The sequence below is a fragment of the Anomaloglossus baeobatrachus genome, chromosome 1 (genome assembly GCF_048569485.1).
Source record: "Anomaloglossus baeobatrachus isolate aAnoBae1 chromosome 1, aAnoBae1.hap1, whole genome shotgun sequence".
In the NCBI taxonomy this organism is placed as follows: domain Eukaryota; kingdom Metazoa; phylum Chordata; class Amphibia; order Anura; family Aromobatidae; genus Anomaloglossus; species Anomaloglossus baeobatrachus.
In genome coordinates this window covers 114,275,476-114,299,573 of record NC_134353.1, presented here as the reverse complement: position 1 = coordinate 114,299,573, position 24,098 = coordinate 114,275,476, and the positions used below count along the sequence as shown (strand labels likewise).

General features: G+C 52.8%; 1 protein-coding gene across 1 annotated transcript in view; it reads left to right on the top strand.

Moving 5' to 3' along the window:
• RPL9 (ribosomal protein L9) overlaps window positions 1-24,098 on the top strand; it is a 50,152-nt gene that overhangs the window by 5,859 nt on the left and 20,195 nt on the right. Inside the window, exon 5 of the mRNA XM_075333847.1 lies at window positions 18,758-18,838. Within this exon, the coding sequence (XP_075189962.1) occupies window positions 18,758-18,838 (81 nt within the window). The remainder of the gene's footprint in view (window positions 1-18,757; window positions 18,839-24,098) is intronic.

The window sequence follows — 24,098 nt, the reverse complement described above, 5'->3', positions numbered from 1 at the left end:
CTGAAATAAGCAGTTTTGACAGCCAACTCCCCTATCCTCCTTAATGGGAACCTGTCTGTGGATTCATGCTAGACAAACCGTGGTCAGCATGATTCCAAGCATAAATGCACGATTGCAGCCAAGGTATGGAGTTTTTTTTTTTCTTCAGCGCTCTATTGGGAGACCCAGACGATTGGGGTATAGCTACTGCCTCCGGAGGCCACACAAAGCACTACACTAAAAAGTGCAAGGCCCCTCCCCTTCTGGCTATACCCCCCCGTGGTATCACGGGTTCTCCAGTTTTCAAGCTTTGTGCGAAGGAGGTCAGACATCCATGCATAGCTCCACAGATTTTAGTCAGCAGTAGCTGCTGACTATTTCGGATGGAAGAAAAGAGGGCCCATATAGGGCCCCCAGCATGCTCCCTTCTCACCCGTGGATGGTGTTGTAAGGTTGAGGTACCTATTGCTGGTACGGAGGCTGGAGCCCACATGCTGCTTTCCTTCCACATCCCCCTGGGGGGCTCTGAGGAAGTGGGATCCTGCCGGCCTCAAAGCTCTGACGCCGGGCTCCATCCACAGACCCATTTGAACCTGCTGGATACGGAGCTGGAGTACCGTTCAGGGACATGGCCCTGCACCATTACAGGTACTCTGTGTCCCCGTACACACAGGCACAGCACACTCCAGACTTGCTGGGTGTGCTAGTGCGCCGGGGACAGTAAAGGGTTACAGTCACTGCAGCTTTGCTGAGTGACTTTGTGTATTGGGAACTACCGCGCCGGACGCTCCGGGAGCGGCGGCGCGGCTGGGACTTGTAGTTCGCCGGGGACTGGGCGCCGACCGCGCTTTTACGGCGGCGGCGCTTATAAATCCAGTCCCCGGCTTCTGCGGCCTAGTGCCGCTTCGTTCCCGCCCCCTCCCTGTCACTCAGGGAAGGGGACAGACGCTGAGCAATCACCAGCGCCGAGGGCTGGAGCCTTATTTACATGCTCCAGCCCTCTCACTGCACACTGTCGGACGCCGGATTCCCGCTCTGACTTGGGGCACGCCCACGGCCCGCCCCTCCTCACACGAGCTGGGGAAGACGCCGGCAGCCATTACTGCAGTCCGAGCTCGGACTTTAGACAACCAGGCAGGACGGTGGCGACCATACACCCGCTTAAGGCGGGCGGTAAGCGGCACACATAGTGCTGACCCCAATATATACTGCAGTGTGTACATGTGTATTTTAACTGCATAGGTCGCTATATGCCCGCTTGGAGAGCGACACATCAGCAGCAGGAAAGCAGGTGTGCTAAGGCACAGGCTTTCTAGGCTGCTTGTATTGCACGTACTGAAGTGTTCATTTGTGTTTATGCTTGTATGCTATACACTGCACTGTACAGTCGCTAGTCTTAGCTATATTCTCCTGGAATGGCTAGACTACAGCAGCAGAAAACCAAGGGTGCTGGGGCACAGGTTTTTTTCTATGCTGCTTGTATTGCATGGGCTGCAGTGTGCATTTGTACTTGTGCTTGTATGCTATACATTGCACTGTATGGTCACTCTTCTGGGCTATATTCCCCTAGATGACTAGTCTACAGCAGCAGAAGAGCAGAGGTGCCAGGGCACAGGCTTCTATGCTGCTTGTATTGCTTGTGCTGCAGTGTTCATTTGTACTTTATGCTTGTATGCTATACATTGCACTGTACGGTCACCAATCTTGGCTATATACTTCTAGATGGCTAGTCGGCAGCGGCAAAAAAGCAACACAGATTTTCAGTGCTGTTTTTACTACATGGGATGCTGTTCATGACACCGTCCCATTGTGTGCATGCTCCCCTGTAGCACTTCGTCTGCCGGGGTCTCTAGCACTTCGTCTGCCGGGGTCTCTACTAGTCGTGGCCAAAGAAACCACCTGTCATCCCTGTCCAAGGACAGGGACGGAGTTGCAGTTTCGACAGATATATTGTCATAAGATAGAGACTTGCAGTCCAGACAGGCCATGGGCAATCTTCCTGACCAACCTCATTTGGAACGGGGGGGTCCCAGGAGGACTCTCTGTATGATAAGGCAGCTCTCCAGGACTTTGATCCTGACATCGCTATCAATCCGGATACACCGGATGGTAACGCCATACGGAATGATCCTATAGCGTCCATCAATGGAAGGTTGGATCTTTCTCCCTCAGCTCCCCCAGTGGAGGAGTCAGCTTCACAGCAGGAGAAGTCCCTTTTCAGTATCTCAAACGGATATTGAGTATTTTCTTTTTCGCTCCTAATTGGGAGACCCAGACAATTGGGTGTATAGCTATTGCCTCCGGAGGCCACACAAAGTATTACACTTAAAAGTGTAAGGCCCCTCCCCTTCTGGCTATACACCCCCAGTGGGATCACTGGCTCACCAGTTTTGTGCTTTGTGCGAAGGAGGCAACACATCCACGCATAGCTCCACTGTTTAGTCAGCAGCAGCTGCTGACTATGTCGGATGGAAGAAAAGAGGGCCCATACAGGGCTCCCAGCATGCTCCCTTCTCACCCCACTTCATGTCGGAGGTGTTTGTTAAGGTTGAGGTACCCATTGCGGATACGGAGGCTGGAGCCCACATGCTGCTTCCTTCCCCATCCCTTTTTACAGGGCTCTGGGTGAAGTGGGATTCTATCGGTCTCCAGGCACTGAGACCGTGCTCCATCCACAGCCCCTGGTATCTGCTGGACATGGAGCGGAGTATCTTCAGGGACATGGCCCTGCTACATGGAGGTACTCTGTGTCCCTGTGGGGACCGCGCAGACACACGGCAGCATTGCTGGGTGTGTTAGTGCGCCAGGGACAGCGGCGCTGTCCGCACTAGTGCCATCGCACACCACAGCGTTGCTGGGTGTGTTAGTGTATTGGGTGACTACTGCGCTAACCGCCGCTGCCATTTTTATTTAAGGCGCCGCTGGGATTTGTGGTGCGCCGGGGACTTCCGTGCCGGCCAGCACTGATATGCCGGCCGCGCTTATTAACTCGAGTCCCCGGCTTCTGGGCCTAGTCTCCCTTCGTTACCGCCCACAGGCCTGACAGTCAGGGTAGGGGCGTGACGCTGCATAGCACAGCAGCGCTGAGAGCTGGAGTATGTTTTGCATACTCCACCCCTCTCACTGTGTGCACTGTGAAACCGGATTCCCGCACTTTCTCAGGCACGCCCACGGCTTCCTTCTCTACAAGGACGCCGGCAGCCATTAGTGTCAGTTTCTGTACGATACAGAGACAAGTGTGGAAGACCCTGGCATTCTGATAGTCACACAATCGCTGCAACAGGCGTTAAGCAGCACCTGTGGTGCTAACCCCACTAGTGCAGAAGTGCACTTATAGATATGCTTGTACTATATACATTGCACTGTTTGGTCGCACGTTGTATATACCCTCCTGGATTGTGCGGAGGAGTTATCAGCATATTCTCTGTGTAAAACAAAGGTGCAGAACCACATGTTTTTCTATGCAGCCGGTACAGCATGTACGGCTATACGGCCGGCAGGTTACATAGACCCCCATTATATCAACTCAGCCGGAGTCTCTGCTAATGGCCAGAGGATGAGGACGGTGTCTGCAGTATTTACTGACAGATTTTCTGAGACTATGGCTATGATACTAGAAGCCTAGCAGTCCGGACATGTCTCTCACAACATGGGCACTGTTGAATCATTGATCCATGGCCCCCCTCAGTGTGAACAACTAACAGCTCCGGGAATGTCACACGCATCCCAGAGTCACGGCTCTGCACAGACGTCAGTCCCAGACAGCCTAAGCGGGCTCACTATGAGCGGCCCTCGGTTTCATCAGGGTCCTAGCAGAAGGACTCTCTGTGTAATGAGGCGGAAGTAGCGGCTCAGGATTCTGATCCTGAGACCGCTCTCAATCTGGATACACCTAATGGTGACGCCATAGTGAATAATCTTATAGCGTCCATCAATAGAATGTTGGTTATTTCTCACCCAGCTCCTCCAGTGGAGGAGTCAGCTTCACGTATTTTTCTGGACCACTCTGCCTTCAGAGAGGCAGTCCAGGAACACCACACTTATCCAGATATGCGCTTCTCCAAACGGCTTAGGATACACGTTATCCCTGCCCCCTGACGTGGTCAAGGACTGGACCCAGTGTCCCAAGCGGCATCCTCCAATCTCCAGGCTTGTAGCTAGATCCATAGTTGCAGTGGGAGATGGAGCTGCACTTAAAGATGCCACTGACAGACAGATGGATCTCTGGTCTAAATCCATCTATGAGACTGTCGGCGCACCGTTGGCTCCAGCATTCTCACCCTTGGGGCACTCCAAGCTATTTCAGCTTGTCTTACACAGATTGACACGGTTACACGTACATCTGTGCCGCAGGTGGCATCCTTAACCTCTCAAATGTCTGCATTTGTTTCTTACGCGATTCAGGTTGCCCTAGACTCTGCGAACCGTACGGCAGTAGCCTCCGCTGCTCCGTGTTTTTAAGCAGAGCCTGGTCTGCTCGTTAAGTGAATGGAAGGCAGATTCTGCTTCCAAAAAAAGGTTGCTTAACCAGTTGCCTTTTTCTGCTGACCGACTGTTTGGTGAGCGTTTGGATGTAACCATTAAACAGTCCAGGGGTAAGGATTCATCCTTTCCTCAGCCCGGACACAACAAACCCCAACAGAGCAGGAGGCAGTCGTGGTTTCGGTCTTTTCGAGGCTCGGGCAGGTCCCATTTTTCCTCGTCCAATGTGGACTCAAAAGGATCAGAGGAGCTCAGATTCTTGGCGGGCTCAGTCACGCCCAAAAAAGAGACAGTCTGAAAACCCGCTTCCAAGGCGGCTTCCTCATGACTTGCGGCCTCCTCTCTCCGCATCCTCGGTCGGTAGCTGGCTCACCCGCCTTGGCGATATTTAGCTGCCATAGGTCAATGACCGTTGGGTGTGAGACATTCTGTCTCACGGGTACAGGATAGAGCTCACTTCTCGTCCTCCAACTCGATTCTTCAGAACTTCTCCACCTCCCGGCCGAGCCGCTGCTCTTCTGCAAACAGGGTGCACTCTATAGGCAGAAAGAGTGATGACCCCCGTTCCTCTTCAGGAACAAGGTCACGGTTTTTACCCCAAATTGTTTGCGGTGCCTATAAGAACGGGCCGTTCCGTCCCGTTCTGGATCTAAAACTGCTCAGCAAGCTCGTGGACACCAGGCGGTTCCGGATGGAATCCCTCCGCCATGTCATCGCCTCAATGTCCCAAGGAGATTTCCTAGCATCATTAGGCATCAAGGATGCTTATCCACACGTGCCGATTGATCCAGAGCACTAGCGTTTCTACGCTTCGTTATAGGAGATGAACACCTTCTGTTCGTAGCTCTACCTCCCGGCTAGCGACAGTCCCACTGGTCTTCGCCAAGGTCAGGGCAGCAGTAGTCACAGTCCTGCACTCTCAGGGTCACTCTGTGATCCCATATTTAGACGATCTACTTGTCAAGGCACTCTCTTAGGAAACATGCCGACACTGCCCGAACGTTGCGCTGGAGACTCTCTAGAGTTTTGGGTGGATCATCAACTTTTTGAAGTCAGATCCGACCCCGACCCTATCGCTAACATATCTAGGCATGGAGTTTCATACTCTCTCAGCGATAGGGCAGCTTCCGCTAGACAAACAGCATTCACTACGGGCTGCAATCTCTTCTTTAAGAACCAGTCGCACACATTGAGACGCCTCATGCACTTCCTACGTAAGATGGTAGCAATGGAGGCAGTTCTTTTCGCGCAGTTTCATCTGCGTCCACTACAATGTGACATTCTCCGCCAATGGGACGGGGAGTCGACCTCCCTCAACGGAGTCGTCTTTCTTTCTCAGGCGGCCAAAGAATCTCTACGGTGGTGGCTTCTTCCCACCTCATGGTCAAAAAGAAGGTCCTTCCTATCCCCATCCTGGGCGATAGTTACGACAGACGCGAGTCTATCAGGGTGGGGAGCAGTTTTTCTCCACCACAGCGCTCAGGGTACGTGGACTCAGCAAGAGTCCACCCTTCAGATCAATGTTCTCGAACACAGAGCAGTGTATCTTGCCCTACAAACCTTCCAACAGCAGCTGGACAGCAAGCAAATCCGACTTCAGTCGGACAACTCCACAGCGGTGGCATACATCAACCACCAAGGAAGAACGCGCAACCGGCAAGCCTTCCAGGAAGTCCGGCAGGTTCTGATGTGGGTGGAAGACACGGCATCCACCATATCCACAGTTCACATCCCAGGCGTGGAAAACTAGGAAGCTGACTTCCTAAGTCGCCGGGGTGTGACCGAAAGGGTATGGTCTCTTCACCCGGACGGGTTTCAGGAGATCTGGCGCCGCTGACAGAGGCCGGACGTCGATCTAATGGCGTCACGGCACAACAACAATGTGCCAGCTTCATGGCACGGTTTCACACTCATCGAGCTCTGGCGGCAGACGCCTTAGTTCAGCATTGGTCGCAGTTCCAGCTACCTTATGTGCCACCTCTGGCATTGTTGCCCAGAGTGCTGCGCTAGATCAGGACCGACTGCGGCCGCGCCATCCTCGTCGCTACAGATTGGCCGAGGATGTTGTGGTTCCCGGTTCTGTGGTGCCTCACGGTAGGCTAACCGGGGGCACTACCAGACCAATCAGACTGGCTGTCTCAAGGGCCATTCTTCCATTTGAATTCTACGGCCCTCAACCTGATGGTGTGGCATTGAGTCCTGGAACCTAGTGTCGTCAGGATTACCTCAGGACGTGGTTGCCACCATGAGACAGGCTAGCATACCAACGTCCGCCAAGATTGACCACAGGACGTGGAAGATATTCTTATCTCGGTGCTCGGCGCAGGGTGTTTCTCCCTGGCCGGTTGCATCGTCTATGTTTCCTTCCTTCCTGCAATCTAGGTTGGAAAAAGGGTTGTCGCTCAGTTCCCTTTAGGGACAAGTCTCAGCGCTATCTGTATTTTTTCAGAAACGACTTCCTCAGGTACGCACGTTCCTACGGGGAGTTTGTCGTCTCAGCACTCCGTACAAGCGGCCGTTAGAGCCCTGGGATCTGAACAAGGTTCTAATTGCTCTCCAGATGCCGCCTTTCGAGCCTTTGAAAGAGGTCTCCCTTCCCGCTTTTCTCGGGAAGTGGCCTTCTAGTAACGGTCTCGTCTCTTAGGAGAGTTTCCGAGCTAGCAACGCTCTCATACAAATCTCCCTTCCTGGTCCTTCACCAGGACAGGGTAGTTCTGCGTCCGATTCCGGAATTTCTCCCTAAGGTGGTATCCCACTTTCATATCAATCAGGATATCACCTCACCTTCTTTGTGTCCTCGTCCAGTCCATCAATTTCAGAAGGATTTGCATCTGTTGGTTCTGGTGAGAGCACTCAGGTTCTACTTCCCGCATGGCGCTCCTGCGCCACCCGGATGCACTCTTTGTCCTTGTCGCTGGTCGGCGTAAACAGTCGCAAGCTTCTGAATCCACCCTGGCTCGGGGGATCGAGGAACCAATTCTTGAAACCTACAGTTCTACTGGGCTTCTGGTTCTCTCAAGGCTGAAGGCCCATTCTACCAGAGCCGTGGGTGTATCCTGGGCATTACGGCACCAGGCTACGGCTCAGCAGGTGTGTCAGGCACCTACCTGATTGAGTCTGCATACTTTTACCAAGCATTTTCAGGTGCATACCTACGCTTCGGCAGACGCCAGCCTAGGTAGATAAGTCCTTCAGGCGGCGATTGCCCACCTGTGGGAAAGGGCTGTTTGACGGCCCTATCACGAGGTATTCTTTTACCCACCCAGGGACTGCTTTTGGACGTCCCAATTGTCTGGGTCTCCCAATTAGGAGCGAAAAAGAAGAAGGGAATTTTGTTTACTTACCGTAAATTCCTTTTCTTCTAGCTCCAATTGGGAGACCCAGCACCCGCCCTGTTTTCTCGGGGTTTTTCTGTTTTTTCGGGTACACATGTTGTTCATGTGGTATGGTTCAGTTCTCCGATGTTTCCTCGGATTGAATTGGTCTTTAAACCAGTTATTGGCTTTCCTCCTTCTTGCTTTGGCACTAAAACTGGTGAGCCAGTGATCCCACTGGGGGTGTATAGCCAGAAGGGGAGGGGCCTTACACTTTTAAGTGTAATACTTTGTGTGGCCTCCGGAGGCAATAGCTATACACCCAATTGTCTGGGTCTCCCAATTGGAGCTAGAAGAAAAGGAATTTACGGTAAGTAAACAAAATTCCCTTCTTTCTGGCCACGCTGACTTCAGAGAAGCAGTCCAGAAACACCACGCTTACCAGATAAGCGTCTTCTCCAAACGTTTTTAAGATACACGTTATCCCTTTTCTTCAGCGCTCTATTGGGAGACCCAGACGATTGGGGTATAGCTACTGCCCTCCGGAGGCCACACAAAGCACTACACTAAAAAGTGCAAGGCCCCTCCCCTTCTGGCTATACCCCCCCGTGGTATCACGGGTTCTCCAGTTTTCATGCTTTGTGCGAAGGTCAGACATCCACGCATAGCTCCACAGATTTTAGTCAGCAGTAGCTGCTGACTATTTCGGATGGAAGAAAAGAGGGCCCATATAGGGCCCCCAGCATGCTCCCTTTTCACCCGTGGATGGTGTTGTAAGGTTGAGGTACCTATTGCTGGTACAGGGGCTGGAGCCCCACATGCTGTTTTCCTTCCACATCCCCTTGTAGGGCTCTGTGGAAGTGGGATCCTGCCGGCCTCTAAGCTCTGACGCCGGGCTCCATCCACAGACCCATAGCACCTGATGGATACGGAGCAGGAGTACAATCAGGGACAAGGCCCTGCATCATACAGGTACTCTGTGTCCCCGGCAGGCACAGACACACTCCGGGCTGGCTGGGTGTTGTAGTGCGCCGGGGACCGTAACGATTGAGTTGGTGTTCCTGCAGTTTACTGGGGGACTTTTGTGTTGTGGGAACGCAGCGCCGACCCCCACTGGACCGGCGGCGCTGCTGTGACTTGTAGTGCGCCGGGGACACGCCGACCGCGCTTTTACGGCGGCGGCGTTTATAAATCCAGTCCCCGGCTTTTGCGGCCTAGCTCCGCTTCGTTCCCGCCCCCACCCTGTCAATCAGGGTAGGGGAGAGACGCTGTTTCGCAGCAGCGACGAGGGCTGGAGCCTGATTTACATGCTCCAGCCCTCTCACTAGGCACAGAGGGAAGCAGGCTTCCCGCTCTTAGTCAGGAACGCCCAGGGCCCGCCCCCCCTCCTCTCCCAGGACGCCGGCAGCCATTACATGCAGTCTGGCTAGAGGAAGGACGCAAGGCTCTGGGAGACCTGGACTAGGGGGCTTTTGGAGACCACACACCCGCTCTTAAGCGGGCGGTAAGCGGCATTTCAGCTGGCCCCTCTAGTGCCTCAGTGTGCATTGGTGTACTGTGTCACCAGATATATATATTTATTTATTTCTTGCACTGTGAGGTCGCTTCCTGGCTGGATACCCCAGATCGCTCTGAGGAGGCAGCAACATGTCATCCACAAAACGCAAGGCTGCCAAGGCTAGGGCTGTGTACACTGCGTGTGCTGCATGTGGGGCTGCTCTACCAGCAGGTTCCAAAGACCCCCATTGTGTGCAATGCTCAGATCCGGTGCTGCTTCGCCAGCCGGAGTCCGGAGGGGTAGTGACCCAGGCTGAGACGCTTGTAAGTCCTGCCCCGGTGTCAGGGACAGACTTTGCAGTTTTTGCTGATGGAATGTCTGTGACTATGGCAAAAATCCTTGAAACTTTGCAATCCATGACTGGGGCTCAGTCTATGGACACGGCGAGGTCTCTGTCCTCTAATCCCCCTCAGTTGGAATTAATCCAGACTGCAAGGGGGTCCCCGGCTTCCCAGGCTGAGTATTATGACTCAGATGATAGCCCCAGCCACCCTAAGCGAGCTCGCTGGGAAAGACCCTCAACGTCATCACACTGCTCAGGGTCTCAGCGCAATCAGTCGCCCTGTGATGCGTCTGAAGAGAGTGATCAGGAGTCTTATCCTGGAACCCCTCTCAATCTGGATACCCCGGATGGGGACGCCATGGTAAACGAGCTTATCTCAGCCATCAATAGACTGTTGGATATTTCTCCCCCAGCTCCTTCTGCAGAGGAGGCAGCTGCAGAGCAGGAGAAGTTTCGTTTCCTCTATCCCAAGCGTAAATTGAGTGCTTTCTTGGATCACTCTGACTTCAGAGAGTCAATCCAGAAACACGACGCTCATCCAGAAAGGCGTTTCTCTAAACGTTCTAAGGATACACGTTTTCCTTTCCCCCCTGATGTGGTCAAGCGCTGGACCCAGTGTCCAAAAGTAGACCCCCCGATTTCCAAACTTGCAGCTAGATCCATAGTTGCAGTGGAGGATGGCGCTTCACTTAAGGATGCCAATGACAGACAGATGGACCTTTAGTTAAAATCTGTCTAGGAAGCTATCGGCGCGTCGTTTGCTCCAGCATTCGCAGCCGTATGGGCACTCCAAGCTATTTCAGCTGGTTTAGCAAAAGTGGATGCTATCATACATCCAGCGGTGCCGCAAGTGGCGTCCCTTACCTCGCAGATGTCTGCGTTTGCGTCTTACGCTATCAATGCGGTCCTAGAATCTACCAGCCGCACCTCAATGGCGTCCGCCAATTCGGTAGTTTTGCGCAGAGCCTTGTGGTTAAAGGACTGGAAAGCAGATGCTGGTTCCAAAAAATGTTTAACCAGCTTGCCTTTATCTAGAGATAGACTGTTTGGCGAGCCATTGGCTGACATCATTAAACAGTCCAAGGGTAAAGACTCTTCCTTACCCCAGCCCAGATCAAGCAAACCTCAGCAGAAAAAATGGCAGCAGAGGTTTCAGTCCTTTCGAGGTTCGGGCAAGACACAATTCTCCTCGTCCAAAGGGACTCAGAGGACGCAAAGAGTCTCAGATTCCTGGCGGGCTCACGCACGCCCCAAGAAAGCAAATGGAGGAACCGCTTCCAAAGCGGCTACCTCATGACTTCCAGCCCCCCCCCCCTCCGCATCTCCGGTCGGGGGCAGGCTCTCCCGCTTTTCCGACATTTGGATGTCACAGGTCAAAGACCGGTGGGTGACAAACATTTTGTCTCGCGGGTACAGAATAGAGTTCAGTTCTCGTCCTCCAGCTCGGTTCTTCAGAACCTCCCCACATCCAGACCGAGCAGATGCCCTGCTGCAGGCGGTGGACTCCCTAAGAGCGGAAGGAGTAGTGGTTCCTGTACCGCCTCAGGAACAAGGGCGAGGGTTTTACTCCAATCTCTTTGTGGTTCCAAAAAAGGACGGCTCGTTCCGTCCTGTTCTGGATCTAAAGCTGCTCAACAAACATGTGCACGCCAGACGGTTCCGGATGGAAACCCTCCGCTCTGTCGTTGCCTCAATGTCTCAAGGAGACTTCCTTGCCTCAATAGACATCAAAGATGCTTATCTCCACGTGCCAATTGCTACAGAACATCAACGTTTTCTACGTTTTGTGATAGGAAACGACCATCTTCAGTTCGTAGCTCTGCCATTCGGTCTGGCGACAGCCCCCCGGGTCTTCACCAAGGTCATGGCGGCGGTGGTAGCAGTCTTGCACTCTCAGGGACACTCGGTGATCCCTTACCTAGACGATCTACTTGTCAAGGCACCCTCTCAAGAGGCATGCCAACTCAGTCTACATGCTACGCTGGAGACTCTACAGACGTTCGGATGGATCATCAACTTTCCAAAGTCGAATCTGTCACCGTCACAGTCGCTAACGTATCTTGGCATGGAGTTTCATACTCGAGCAGCGAGAGTGAAGCTTCCGCTGAACAAGCAGCGGTCCCTACAGACAGGGGTGCAATCCCTCCTTCAAGGCCAGTCGCACCCCTTACGGCGCCTCATGCACTTCCTCGGGAAGATGGTGGCAGCCATGGTAGCAGTTCCCTTTGCGCAGTTTCATCTGCGCCCACTTCAATGGGACATTCTCCGCCAATGGGACGGGAAGTCAACGTCCCTGGACAGGAAAGTCTCTCTTTCCCAGACGGCCAAGGACTCTCTACAATGGTGGCTCCTTCCCACCTCATTGTCTCAGGGAAGATCCTTCCTGCCCCCATCCTGGGCAGTGGTCACGACAGATGCGAGTCTGTCAGGGTGGGGAGCAGTGTTTCTCCACCACAGGGCCCAGGGGACGTGGACTCCGCAGGAGTCCACCCTTCAGATCAATGTTCTGGAAATCAGGGCAGTGTATCTTGCCCTACTGGCCTTCCAACAGTGGCTGGAAGGAAAGCAGATCCGAATCCAGTCGGACAACTCCACAGCGGTGGCATACATCAACCACCAAGGAGGGACGCGCAGTCGGCAAGCATTCCAAGAAGTCCGGCGCATTCTAATGTGGGTGGAGGACACAGCATCCACCATATCCGCGGTTCACATCCCAGGCGTAGAAAATTGGGAAGCAGACTTCCTCAGTCGCCAGGGCATGGACGCAGGGGAGTGGTCCCTTCACCCGGACGTGTTTCAGGAAATCTGTCGCCGATGGGGAGTGCCGGACGTCGACCTAATGGCGTCCCGGCACAACAACAAGGTCCCGGCATTCATGGCGAGGTCGCGCGATCAAAGAGCTCTGGCGGCAGACGCATTAGTTCAAGATTGGTCGCAGTTCCGGCTCCCATACGTCTTCCCACCTCTGGCACTCTTGCCCAGAGTGTTACGCAAGATCAGATCCGATTGCAGCCGCGTCATACTCGTCGCCCCAGACTGGCCGAGGAGATCGTGGTATCCGGATCTGTGGCATCTCACGGTCGGTCGACCGTGGTCACTGCCAGACCGACCAGACTTACTGTCCCAAGGGCCGTTTTTCCATCAGAATTCTGCGGCCCTGAACCTGACTGTGTGGCCATTGAGTCCTGGATCCTAGCGTCCGCAGGATTATCTCAAGGAGTCGTAGCCACAATGAGACAAGCTAGGAAGTCAACGTCTGCTAAGATCTACCACAGAACGTGGAAGATTTTCTTATCCTGGTGCTCTGCACAGAGAGTATCCCCTTGGCCATTTGCATTGCCCACCTTTCTTTCCTTCCTGCAATCGGGGTTGGAAAAGGGCTTGTCGCTCAGCTCCCTTAAAGGGCAAGTCTCGGCACTATCTGTGTTTTTTCAGAAGCGTCTAGCACGTCTTCCTAAGGTGCGCACGTTCCTACAGGGGGTCTGTCATATTGTGCCCCCGTACAAGCGGCCGTTAGATCCATGGGATCTGAACAGAGTACTAGTTGCTCTGCAAAAGCCGCCCTTCGAGCCTCTAAAGGACGTTTCCTTTTCTCGCCTGTCACAGAAAGTGGCGTTTCTTGTTGCGATCACATCGCTTCGGCGAGTGTCTGAGCTGGCAGCTCTGTCATCCAAGGCTCCCTTCCTGGTGTTCCACCAGGACAAGGTAGTGCTGCGCCCCATTCCGGAGTTTCTCCCTAAGGTCGTATCCTCGTTTCATCTTAATCAGGATATATCCTTGCCTTCCTTTTGTCCTCAGCCGGTTCACCGGTATGAGAAAGACTTACGTTTGCTAGATCTGGTGAGAGCACTCAGAATCTATATTTCTCGCACGGCGCCTATCCGCCGTTCAGATGCACTTTTTGTCCTTGTCGCTGGCCAGCGCAAGGGGTCGCAGGCTTCTAAAGCCACCCTGGCTCGATGGATCAAAGAACCAATTCTGGAAGCCTACCGTTCTGCTGGGCTTCTGGTTCCTTCAGGGCTGAAAGCCCACTCAACCAGAGCTGTGGGTGCGTCCTGGGCTTTGCGACACCAGGCTTCGGCTCAACAGGTGTGCCAGGCAGCTACCTGGTCGAGTCTGCACACTTTCACCAAACATTATCAGGTGCATACCTATGCTTCGGCGGATGCCAGCTTAGGTAGAAGAGTCCTGCAGGCGGCAGTGACATCCCCGTAGGGGAGGGCTGTTTTGCAGCTCTAACATGAGGTATCTCTTTACCCACCCAGGGACAGCTTTTGGACGTCCCAATCGTCTGGGTCTCCCAATAGAGCGCTGAAGAAGGGAATTTTGTTACTTACCGTAAATTCCTTTTCTTCTAGCTCTTATTGGGAGACCCAGCACCCGCCCTGTTGTCCTTCGGGATTTTTTTGTTGTTTGCGGGTACACATGTTGTTCATGTTGAACGGTTTTTCAGTTCTCCGACGTTATTCGGAGTTAATTTGTTTAAACCAGTTATTGGCTTCCTCCTTCTTGCTTTGGCACTAAAACTGGAGAACCCGTGATACCACGGGGGGGTATAGCCAGAAGGGGAGGGGCCTTGCACTTTTTAGTGTAGTGCTTTGTGTGGCCTCCGGAGGGCAGTAGCTATACCCCAATCGTCTGGGTCTCCCAATAAGAGCTAGAAGAAAAGGAATTTACGGTAAGTAACAAAATTCCCTTCTTCCCCTGACGTGGTCAAGCGCTGGACCCAGGGTCCAAAGGTGGATTCTCCAATCTCCAGGCTTGCGTCTAGAGCCATAGTTGCACTGGAGATGGGGCTTCACTTAAAGATGCCATTCACAGACAGATGGACTCTGGTTGAAATCTGTCTAGGAGGCTATCGGCGTGTCGGTTGCTCCGGCATTCACAGCCGTATAGGCAACCTAACCTTTTCAGCTGTTCTTGCGCAGCTGGCCTTGAGCACATGTACATCTGTACCGCAGAGGCGTCCGTAACTCCGCAATGTCTGCACTGCGACTTACCCTATTAATGCTGTCCTAAAAGTACAGTCGAGGTTTCGGTCCTTCCCAAGCTCGGGCAGGTCCCAATTGTCCTCGTGCAAAAGGGCTACAAAACCTCAGACGGGCTCAGATTCCGGCCGGGCTCAATCACGCCCAAGGAAGGCAGCCGGAGGAACCGCTACCAAGGCGGTCTCCTCATGACTCTCAGCTCTCTCTCTCTCTCTCCGCATCCGCGGTTGATGGCAGACTCCCCCGCCTTTGGCGACATTTAGCTGCCACAGGTCACAGACCGGTGGGTGACGGACATTGTGCTCACGTGCACAGGACAGTGTTCTGTTCTCGTCCTCCGACTCCATTCTTCAGAACGGCCCCACCTCCCCACCGAGCAGATGCCCTGCTGCAGGCGGTGGACGCTCTAAGAGCAGAAGGAGTGGTGATCCCTGTCCCCCCTCAGGAACGAGGGCGAGGGTTTGTACTCCAATCTCTTTGTGGCTCCAAAAAAGGACGGCTCATTCCGTCCTGTTCTGGACCTAAAACTGCTCAATAAGCATGCGAACGCCAGGCGGTTCCGGATGGAATCCCTCCGATCCGTCATTACCTCAATGTCTCGAGGAGACTTCCTTGCCTCAACAGACATCAAAGATGCCTATCTCCACGTGCCAATTGCTACGGAGCACCAACGTTTTCTACGTTTTGTGATAGGAGACGACCATCTTCAGTTCGTAGCTCTGCCATTCGGTCTGGCGACAGCCCCACGGGTGTTCACCAAGGTCATGGCAGCAGTGGTAGCAGTCTTGCACTCTCAGGGACACCCGGTGATCCCTTACTTGGACGATCTACTCGTCAAAGCACCCTCCCTCGAGGCATGACAACGCAGCCTGAATGTTGCGCTGGAGACTCTCCAGACTTTCGGGTGGATCATCAATTTGGCAAGGTCAAATCGGTCACCGACTCAATCACTAACGTATCTCGGCATGGAGTTCACACTCTATCAGCGATAGTGAAGCTTCCGCTGAACAAGCAGCGTTCACTGCAAACAGAGGTGCAGTCTCTCCTTCAAGGCCAGTCGCACCCCTTAAGGCGCCTCATGCACTTCCTAGGGAAGATGGTGGCAGCCATGGAGGCAGTTCCCTTTGCGCAGTTTCATCTGCGCCAACTGCAAGGGGACATTCTCCGCCAATGGGACGGGCAGTCAACCTCCCTGGACAGGAAAGTCTCCCTTTCCCAGACGGCCAAGGACTCTCTGCAATGGTGGCTTATTCCCACCTCATTGTCACAGTGAAGATCCTTCCTACCCCCATCCTGGGCAGTGGTCACGACAGATACGAGTCTGTCAGGGTGGGGAGCAGTTTGTCTCCGCCACAGGGCTCAGGGGACGTGGACTCAGCAGGAGTCCACCTTTCAGATCAATGTTCTGGAAATCGGGGCAGGGTATCTTACCCTACTAGCTTTCCAGCAGTGGCTAGAAAGAGAGCAGATCCGAATCCAGTCGGACAACTCCACAGCGGTGGCATACATCAACCACCAAGGAGGGACGCGCAGTCGGCAAGCCTTCCAAGAAGTCCGGCGAATCCTCATGTGGGTGGAGGACACAGCATCCACCATATCCGCAGTTCACATCCCGGGCGTAGAAAACTGGGAAGCAGACTTCCTCAGTCGCCAGGGTATGGACGCAGGGGAATGGTCCCTTCACCCGGACGTGTTTCAGGAAATCTGTCGCCGCTGGGGGGTGCCGGACGTCGACCTAATGGCGTCTCGGCACAACAACAAGGTCCCGGCATTTATGGCACGATCGCGCGATCACAGAGCTCTGGCGGCAGACGCCTTAGTGCAAGATTGGTCGCAGTTCCGGCTCACATATGTGTTTACACCTCTGGCACTCTTGCCCAGAGTACTGCGCAAAAAATCAGATCCGATTGCAGCCGCGTCATACTCGTCGCCCCAGACTGGCCGAGGAGATCGTGGTACCCGGATCTGTGGCATCTCACGGTCGGCCGACCGTGGTCACTACCAGGCTGGCCAGACTTACTGTCCCAAGGGCCGTTTTTCCATCGGAATTCTGCGGCCCTGAACCTGACTGTGTGGCCATTGAGTCCTGGATCCTAGCGTCTTCAGGATTATCCCAAGGGGTCGTTGCCACCATGAAACAGGCTAGGAAGTCCACCTCTGCTAAGATCTACCACAGAACGTGGAAGATTTTCTTAACCTGGTGCTCGGCTCAGGGAGTGTCTCCCTGGCCATTTGCATTGCCTACTTTTCTTTCCTTCCTGCAATCGGGGTTAGAAAAGGGCTTGTCGCTCGGCTTCCTTAAGGGGGAAGTCTCGGCACTATCCGTGTTTTTTTTTCAGAAGCGTCTAGCACGTCTTTCTAAGGTGCGCACGTTCCTACAGGGGGTCTGTCATATCGTACCCCCGTACAAGCGGCCGTTAGATCCATGGGATCTCAACAGGGTATTAGTTGCTCTCCAGAAGCCGCCTTTCGAGCCTCTGAAGGAAGTTTCCTTTCTCGCCTGTCACAGAAGGTGGCGTTTCTCGTTGCGATCACATCGCTTCGGCGAGTGTCTGAGCTGGCAGCTCTGTCATCCAAGGCTCCCTTCCTGGTGTTCCACCAGGACAAGGTAGTGCTGCGCCCCATTCCAGAGTTTCTCCCTAAGGTCGTATCCTCATTTCATCTTAATCAGGATATATCCTTGCCTTCCTTTTGTCCTCATCCGGTTCACCGGTATGAAAAGGACTTACGTTTGTTAGATCTGGTGAGAGCACTCAGACTCTACATTTCCCGCACGGCGCCCATGCGCCGTTCCGATGCACTTATTGTCCTTGTCGCTGGTCCGCGCAAGGGGTTGCAGGCTTCTAAAGCCACCCTGGCTCGATGGATCAAAGAACCAATTCTAGAGGCCTACCGTTCTGCGGGGCTTCCGGTTCCTTCAGGGCTAAAAGCCCACTCAACCAGAGCCGTGGGTGCGTCCTGGGCATTACGACACCAGGCTTCGGCTCAACAAGTGTACCAGGCAGCTACCTGGTCCAGTCTGCACACTTTCACCAAGCATTATCAGGTGCATACCTATGCTTCGGCGGATGCCAGCTTAGGTAGAAGAGTCCTGCAGGCGGCAGTGACACCCCCGTAGGGGAGGGCTGTTTTGCAGCCCTAACATGAGGTATTTCTTTACCCACCCAGGGACAGCTTTTGGACGTCCCAATCGTCTGGGTCTCCCAATAGAGCGCTGAAGAAGAAGGGAATTTTGTTACTTACCGTAAATTCCTTTTCTTCTAGCTCTTATTGGGAGACCCAGCACCCGCCCTGTTGTCCTTCGGGATGTTTTTGTTGTTTGCGGGTACACATGTTGTTCATGTTGAACGGTTTTTCAGTTCTCCGATGTTACTCGGAGTTAATTTGTTTAAACCAGTTATTGGCTTTCCTCCTTCTTGCTTTGGCACTAAAACTGGAGAACCCGTGATACCACGGGGGGGTATAGCCAGAAGGGGAGGGGCCTTGCACTTTTTAGTGTAGTGCTTTGTGTGGCCTCCGGAGGCAGTAGCTATACCCCAATCGTCTGGGTCTCCCAATAAGAGCTAGAAGAAAAGGAATTTACGGTAAGTAACAAAATTCCCTTCTTTTTTTTCCCTGAACTGCTATGGGATTTCAGACTATAACGTTTAAAGAGGTGGCAGGGGACTATAGAGAGCCCTGTCTGACTTCTGCCCCGCTCTGCTCCAGGTGAGTGATGGGCCTCACCCTATGTGCACTCATGGGAGAGCCCCGCCAATCTATAGTGGTGCAGTGAGAAGCCGGCTATGGGGGACTCACGATTGTCCTCTGTATCTATAGACCCCGACTGGCTTTGTGATCCTGTTTTTTAAAGTTTTGTGTAAAATCAATTGATGAGCATTTCATCTATGTAATAATGACCGCATGAATCCCTTGAGTAGGTCTCTGTACTCTTGTCTTATAAACCTTTAAGGGATTTTGTCTGTGTGGCTTTATTATCCAGACCAGACCAGACCTGTGTTATTGGTCACTGTTTTGATTTATTGTACTCCTGATCCATCATTATGTATAAAAGCCGTGATGCCCGTGTGAGCGATGTGGTGTTCTGTATCTATTGCGGGATTGTGATCTGCGTGACCCCACTATATATAACTATATGTGACTTTCTTTGTAGGTGTTGTCTGTGCTTTGTCCCAAGCACAGAAAGATGAACTTGTTCTTGAAGGCAATGATATTGAGTTGGTGTCAAACTCTGGTAAGTAGTGTCCTATATGTTAATATTTAGATATTGGTTATAGCTTATACTCTCTGCTCTTGAATGCAGTTTTTACTGTGGTAAATACTGGAGAGTTTTGCTTTTGGTGATTTTACACTCCCAAACTTGCTGTACGTCTTAGGGAAAGTTTTCCCGCGATATTTATTTTTACTCACTTATACAATGGTGTTAATTCCACAGCACATTACAGATGTGATCCTCACGGTCCCCACTGGGGGTCTTAATCTACACTTACTATCAATTACATCTTTGGAGTGTGGGAGGAAACTTTGTAAAGCCCCCGTCACATTTAGCAACTTACCAGCGATCCCAAAAACGATGCGACCCTATAAGGATTGCTGATAAGGATCGCTGGGAGGTCGCTGGTGAGATGTCACACAGTCAGACCTTACCAATGACTCTGTAACGATACAGGTCGCAGTAGCCACCTGTATAACGATCTCAGCAGTCACTGTGACCCTGTCACACAGTGTCAAACACAGCGATGTGTCTTGCCCAGCAGGACATCACCTTTGAAGAAAATGGTCCAAGACATTCAGCAACGACTAGAGATCTCACAGCAGGGGCCAGGTCGTTGCTGAATGTCACACATAGAGATCGCTGTTGCGTCACAAAAACAGTGACTCAGCAGTGATGTCGCTACCAATGTCTCTTAGTGAGACGTGGCCTTAACTGTTGTATGGAACATGTCATGTGTTTGTTTTGTGTTTTGTTTTTTATATATTAAACTGTCCCCAATGGTTTTTTTACATAATGCAGTGTGCATCACTGATAAGGTTTTAAAAATTCCATGTATTTATCTTGAGTTTCTATGCTTATGTGAATGCAGTTGATACCTTAAAGTTCAGTCAGTCAGCACATTTGCTGGGATCAGTCAAGTTCAGCCATGATTCTTTGTTGAACTTTGTAACACCCCTTGCATTGTATTAATTATACACAGGTCCTTGAACATTACCTCTGCTGAGCTCCACCCATTAGTCACATGATCGTGACCTCTCACAGGTCCTGCACTACAATTTATTCTCTGCTGCTCTCAAGAGCTCAGCATTGGAGAAGTGGTGTGCAGGACCTGTGCTGTCAATCATGTGACTGTAATGCGGGGAGCTCAGCAGAGAAGTGATGTGAAGGACCAGTGGTATAATTAATTGCAATGCTGGGGAATTACCAAGTTCAAAAAAGAATCATGGCTGAACTTGGCTGACAGTGACTGATCCCAGCAAAACTGCTGCCTCTACGACTGAGCGCCAAGATATTAACTGCATTCACCTAAGCATAGATTTTTTTTATATTTTTCTTTGTCGCTCCATTGGGAGACCCAGACAATTGGGTGTATAGCTTCTGCCTCCGGAGGCCACACAAAGTATTACACTTAAAAGTGTAAACCCCTCAACTTCTGCCTATACACCCCCCCGTGCATCACGGGCTCCTCAGTTTTTATGCTTTGTGCGAAGGAACCACCTTTCGAGCCAATGAGGGATATTTCTCTTTCACGCCTTTCGCAGAAAGTGGTCTTCCTAGTGGCAGTCACATCACTTCGAAGAGTGTCTGAGCTAGCAGCGCTGTCATGCAAAAGCCCCCTTCCTGGTGTTTCACCAGGACAAGGTGGTTCTGCGTCCGGTTCCGGAATTTCTCCCTAAGGTGGTATCACCTTTTCATCTCAATCAGGATATCTCCTTACCTTCTTTTTGTCCTCATCCAGTTAACCAATGTGAAAAGGATTTGCACTTGTTAGATCTGGTGAGAGCACTCAGACTCTACATTTCTCGTACGGCGCCCCTGCGCCGCTCAGATGCGCTCTTTGTCCTTGTCGCTGGCCAGCGTAAAGGGTCACAGGCTTCCAAGTCAACCTTGGCTCGGTGGATCAAGGAACCAATTCTTGAAGCCTACCGTTCTTCTGGGCTTCCGGTTCCTTCAGGGCTGAAGGCCCATTCTACCAGAGCCGTGGGTGCGTCCTGGGCTTTGAGGCACCAGGCTACGGCTCAGCAGGTGTGTCAGGCGGCTACCTGGTCGAGTCTGCACACTTTCACGAAGCACTATCAGGTGCATACCTATGCTTCGGCAGATGCCAGCCTAGGTAGGCGAGTCCTTCAGGCGGCGGTTGCCCACCTGTAGGAAGGGGCCGTTTTACGGCTCTATTACCGAGGTATTATTTACCCACCCAGGGACTGCTTTTGGATGTCCCAATTGTCTGGGTCTCCCAATGGAGCGACAAAGAAGGGAATTTTGTTTACTTACCGTAAATTCCTTTTCTTTGTCGCTCCATTGGGAGACCCAGACAATTGGGTGTATAGCTATGCCTCCGGAGGCCACACAAAGTATTACACTAAAAGTGTAAAGCCCCTCCCCTTCTGCCTATACACCCCCCGTGCTCACGGGCTCCTCAGTTTTTATGCTTTGTGCGAAGGAGGCAGACATCCACGCATAGCTCCACAGCTTGGTCAGCAGCAGCTGCTGACTAGGTCGGATGGAAGAAAAGAGGGCCCATAACAGGGCCCCCAGCATGCTCCCTTCTCACCCCACTTTGTCGGCGGTGTTGTTAAGGTTGAGGTACCCATTGCGGGTACACAGGCAGGAGCCACATGCTGTTTTCCTTCCCCATCCCTTAATGGGCTCTGGGTGAAGTGGGATCCGGATCGGTCTCCAGGCACTGGGACCGTGCTCCCTCCGCAGCCCCTGGGAATCTGCAGGATAGGAGCTGGGTATCGTCAGGGACAAGGCCCTGCTACTATGAGGTACTGTGTCCCCGTGGTGCCATACACATTACAGCGCTGCTGGGTGTGTTAGTGCGCCGGGCATGGAGTGCTTGTGCCAGACACTTTCCAGCACTGCTGGGTGTGTTAGTGCGCCGGGCATGGAGCGCTTGTGCCAGACACTTTCCAGCACTGCTGGGTGTGTTAGTGCGCCGGGCATGGAGCGCTTGTGCCAGACACTTTCCAGCACTGCTGGGTGTGTTAGTGCGCCGGGCATGGAGCGCTTGTGCCAGACACTTTCCAGCACTGCTGGGTGTGTTAGTGCGCCGGGCATGGAGCGCTTGTGCCAGACACTTTCCAGCACTGCTGGGTGTGTTAGTGCGCCGGACATGGAGCGCTTGTGCCAGACACTTTCCAGCACTGCTGGAGGTGTTAGTGCGCCGGGGGACTACCGCGCGGCCGCGCTTATTGCCGGCCGCGCTTATAACTTTAGTCCCCGGCTTCTGCGGCCTAGTGTCGTTTATTCCCGCCCACAGGCCTGCCAGTCAGGGGAGGGGCGGGACGCTGCACGGATCGTCAGCGGAGGGCTGGAGCATACATTAGTATCCTCCTCCCTCCTCACTCAGTACAGTGGGGCACTGGATTCCCGCACTTTTCTTGGGCACGCCCACGGTCTCCTCCTCCCCACAGAACGCCGGCAGCCATTCCTGTCAGCGATTCAGACGCTGGAGAGGAGAGACAACACAGGGAGACCCAGGCAGGGAATCTGGTGACCACACAACCGCTCTGAGCGGTCGGTAAGCAGCACCTGTGGTGCTGGCCCCACTGAGTACCGAAGTGTGTGTATATATATATAATATATATATATATATATATATATATATATATATATATATATATATATATATATATATATATATATATATATATATATATATATATATATATATATATATATATATATATATATATATATATATATATATATATATATATATATATATATATATATATATATATATATATATAGGCTATACATTGCACTGTACGGTCGCTCTGTTGAATTTTGGCTATATACCCTCCTGGTTGTTCTCAGAGGAGACAACATCATCTGCAAAAAGCAAGGGTGCCAAAGCACAGGCGTACTTTGCAACCTGTACCTCATGTACAGCTGTACTACCGGCAGGTTCCACTGACCCTCATTGTGTGCAATGCTCGACCCCTGTGGCACTTACTCAGCCGGAGCCTCTGCTACAGGTGGCCCAGGTGGATCCACCTGCTACCACTGTCCAGGTGACAGGGACTGAGTTTGCAGCCCTTGCTGACAAACTGTCTGAGACTATGGATAAATGGTCTGCTAAAATACTGGAAGCATTGCAGTCCAGACCGGTGATTCAGGCCCCGGGCTCTATCCAATCCTTGACCCCTGGTCCCCCTCAATTGGAACAGCAAAGTGCCCCGGGGGTAACCCATAGGTCCCAGGGTGAGGTCTCTGACACGGACCGCAGTCCCAGGCCGCCCAAGCGGGGTCGCTGGGAAATTCCCTCCACTTCATCACACTGTTCAGGGTCCCAGCAGGGGGACTCTCTGGAGGATGAAGCGGAGGTATCAGATCAGGATTCTGATCCTGAAGCCGCTCTCAACCTAGATACACCTGAAGGTGACGCAGTAGTGAATGACCTTATAGCGACCATCAATCAGGTGTTGGATATTTCTTCAGCGCTCTATTGGGAGACCCAGACGATTGGGTGTATAGCACTGCCTCCGGAGGCCACACAAAGCAATTACACTAAAAAGTGTAAGGCCCCTCCCCTTCTGGCTATACACCCCCAGTGGGATCACTGGCTCACCAGTTTTCTGCTTTGTGCGAAGGAGGTCAGACATCCACGCATAGCTCCACTGTTTGTAGTCAGCAGTAGCTGCTGGCTATATCGGATGGAAGAAAAGAGGGCCCATATGGGGCCCCCAGCATGCTCCCTTCTCACCCGCGGTGGTGCTTGTAAGGTTGAGGTACCTATTGCTGGTACAGAGGCTGGAGCCCACATGCTGTTTTCCTTCCACATCCCCTGGAGGGCTCTGTGGAAGTGGGATCTTACCGGCCTCCAAGCCCTGAGGCCGGGCTCCATCCACAGACCCAGAGAACCTGCTGGATTTGGAGCGGGAGTGCCGTTCAGGGACAAGGCCCTGCAACTTTCAGGTACTCTGTGTCCCCGGCAGGCACGGACACTCTAACGCTCAGCAAGCCTTGATAGTGCGCCGGGGACAGTAGCGCTGTGCGCTGGGGTTAGGTCACTGCAGCTTTGCTGAGTGACGTTACATGTTGGGAACTACTGCGCCGACCGCTACTGGAGCGGCGGCGCAGCTGCGACTTGTGGTGCGCCGGGGACTTGGCGCCGACCGCGCTTTTACGGCGGCGGCGCTTCTAACTTTAGCCCCCGGCTTCTGCGGCCTAGCGCCGCTTCGTTCCCGCCCCCACCCTGTCAATCAGGGTAGGGGAGAGACGCTGCTCAATTGGCAGCGCCGAGGGCTGGAGCTTTATTTACATGCTC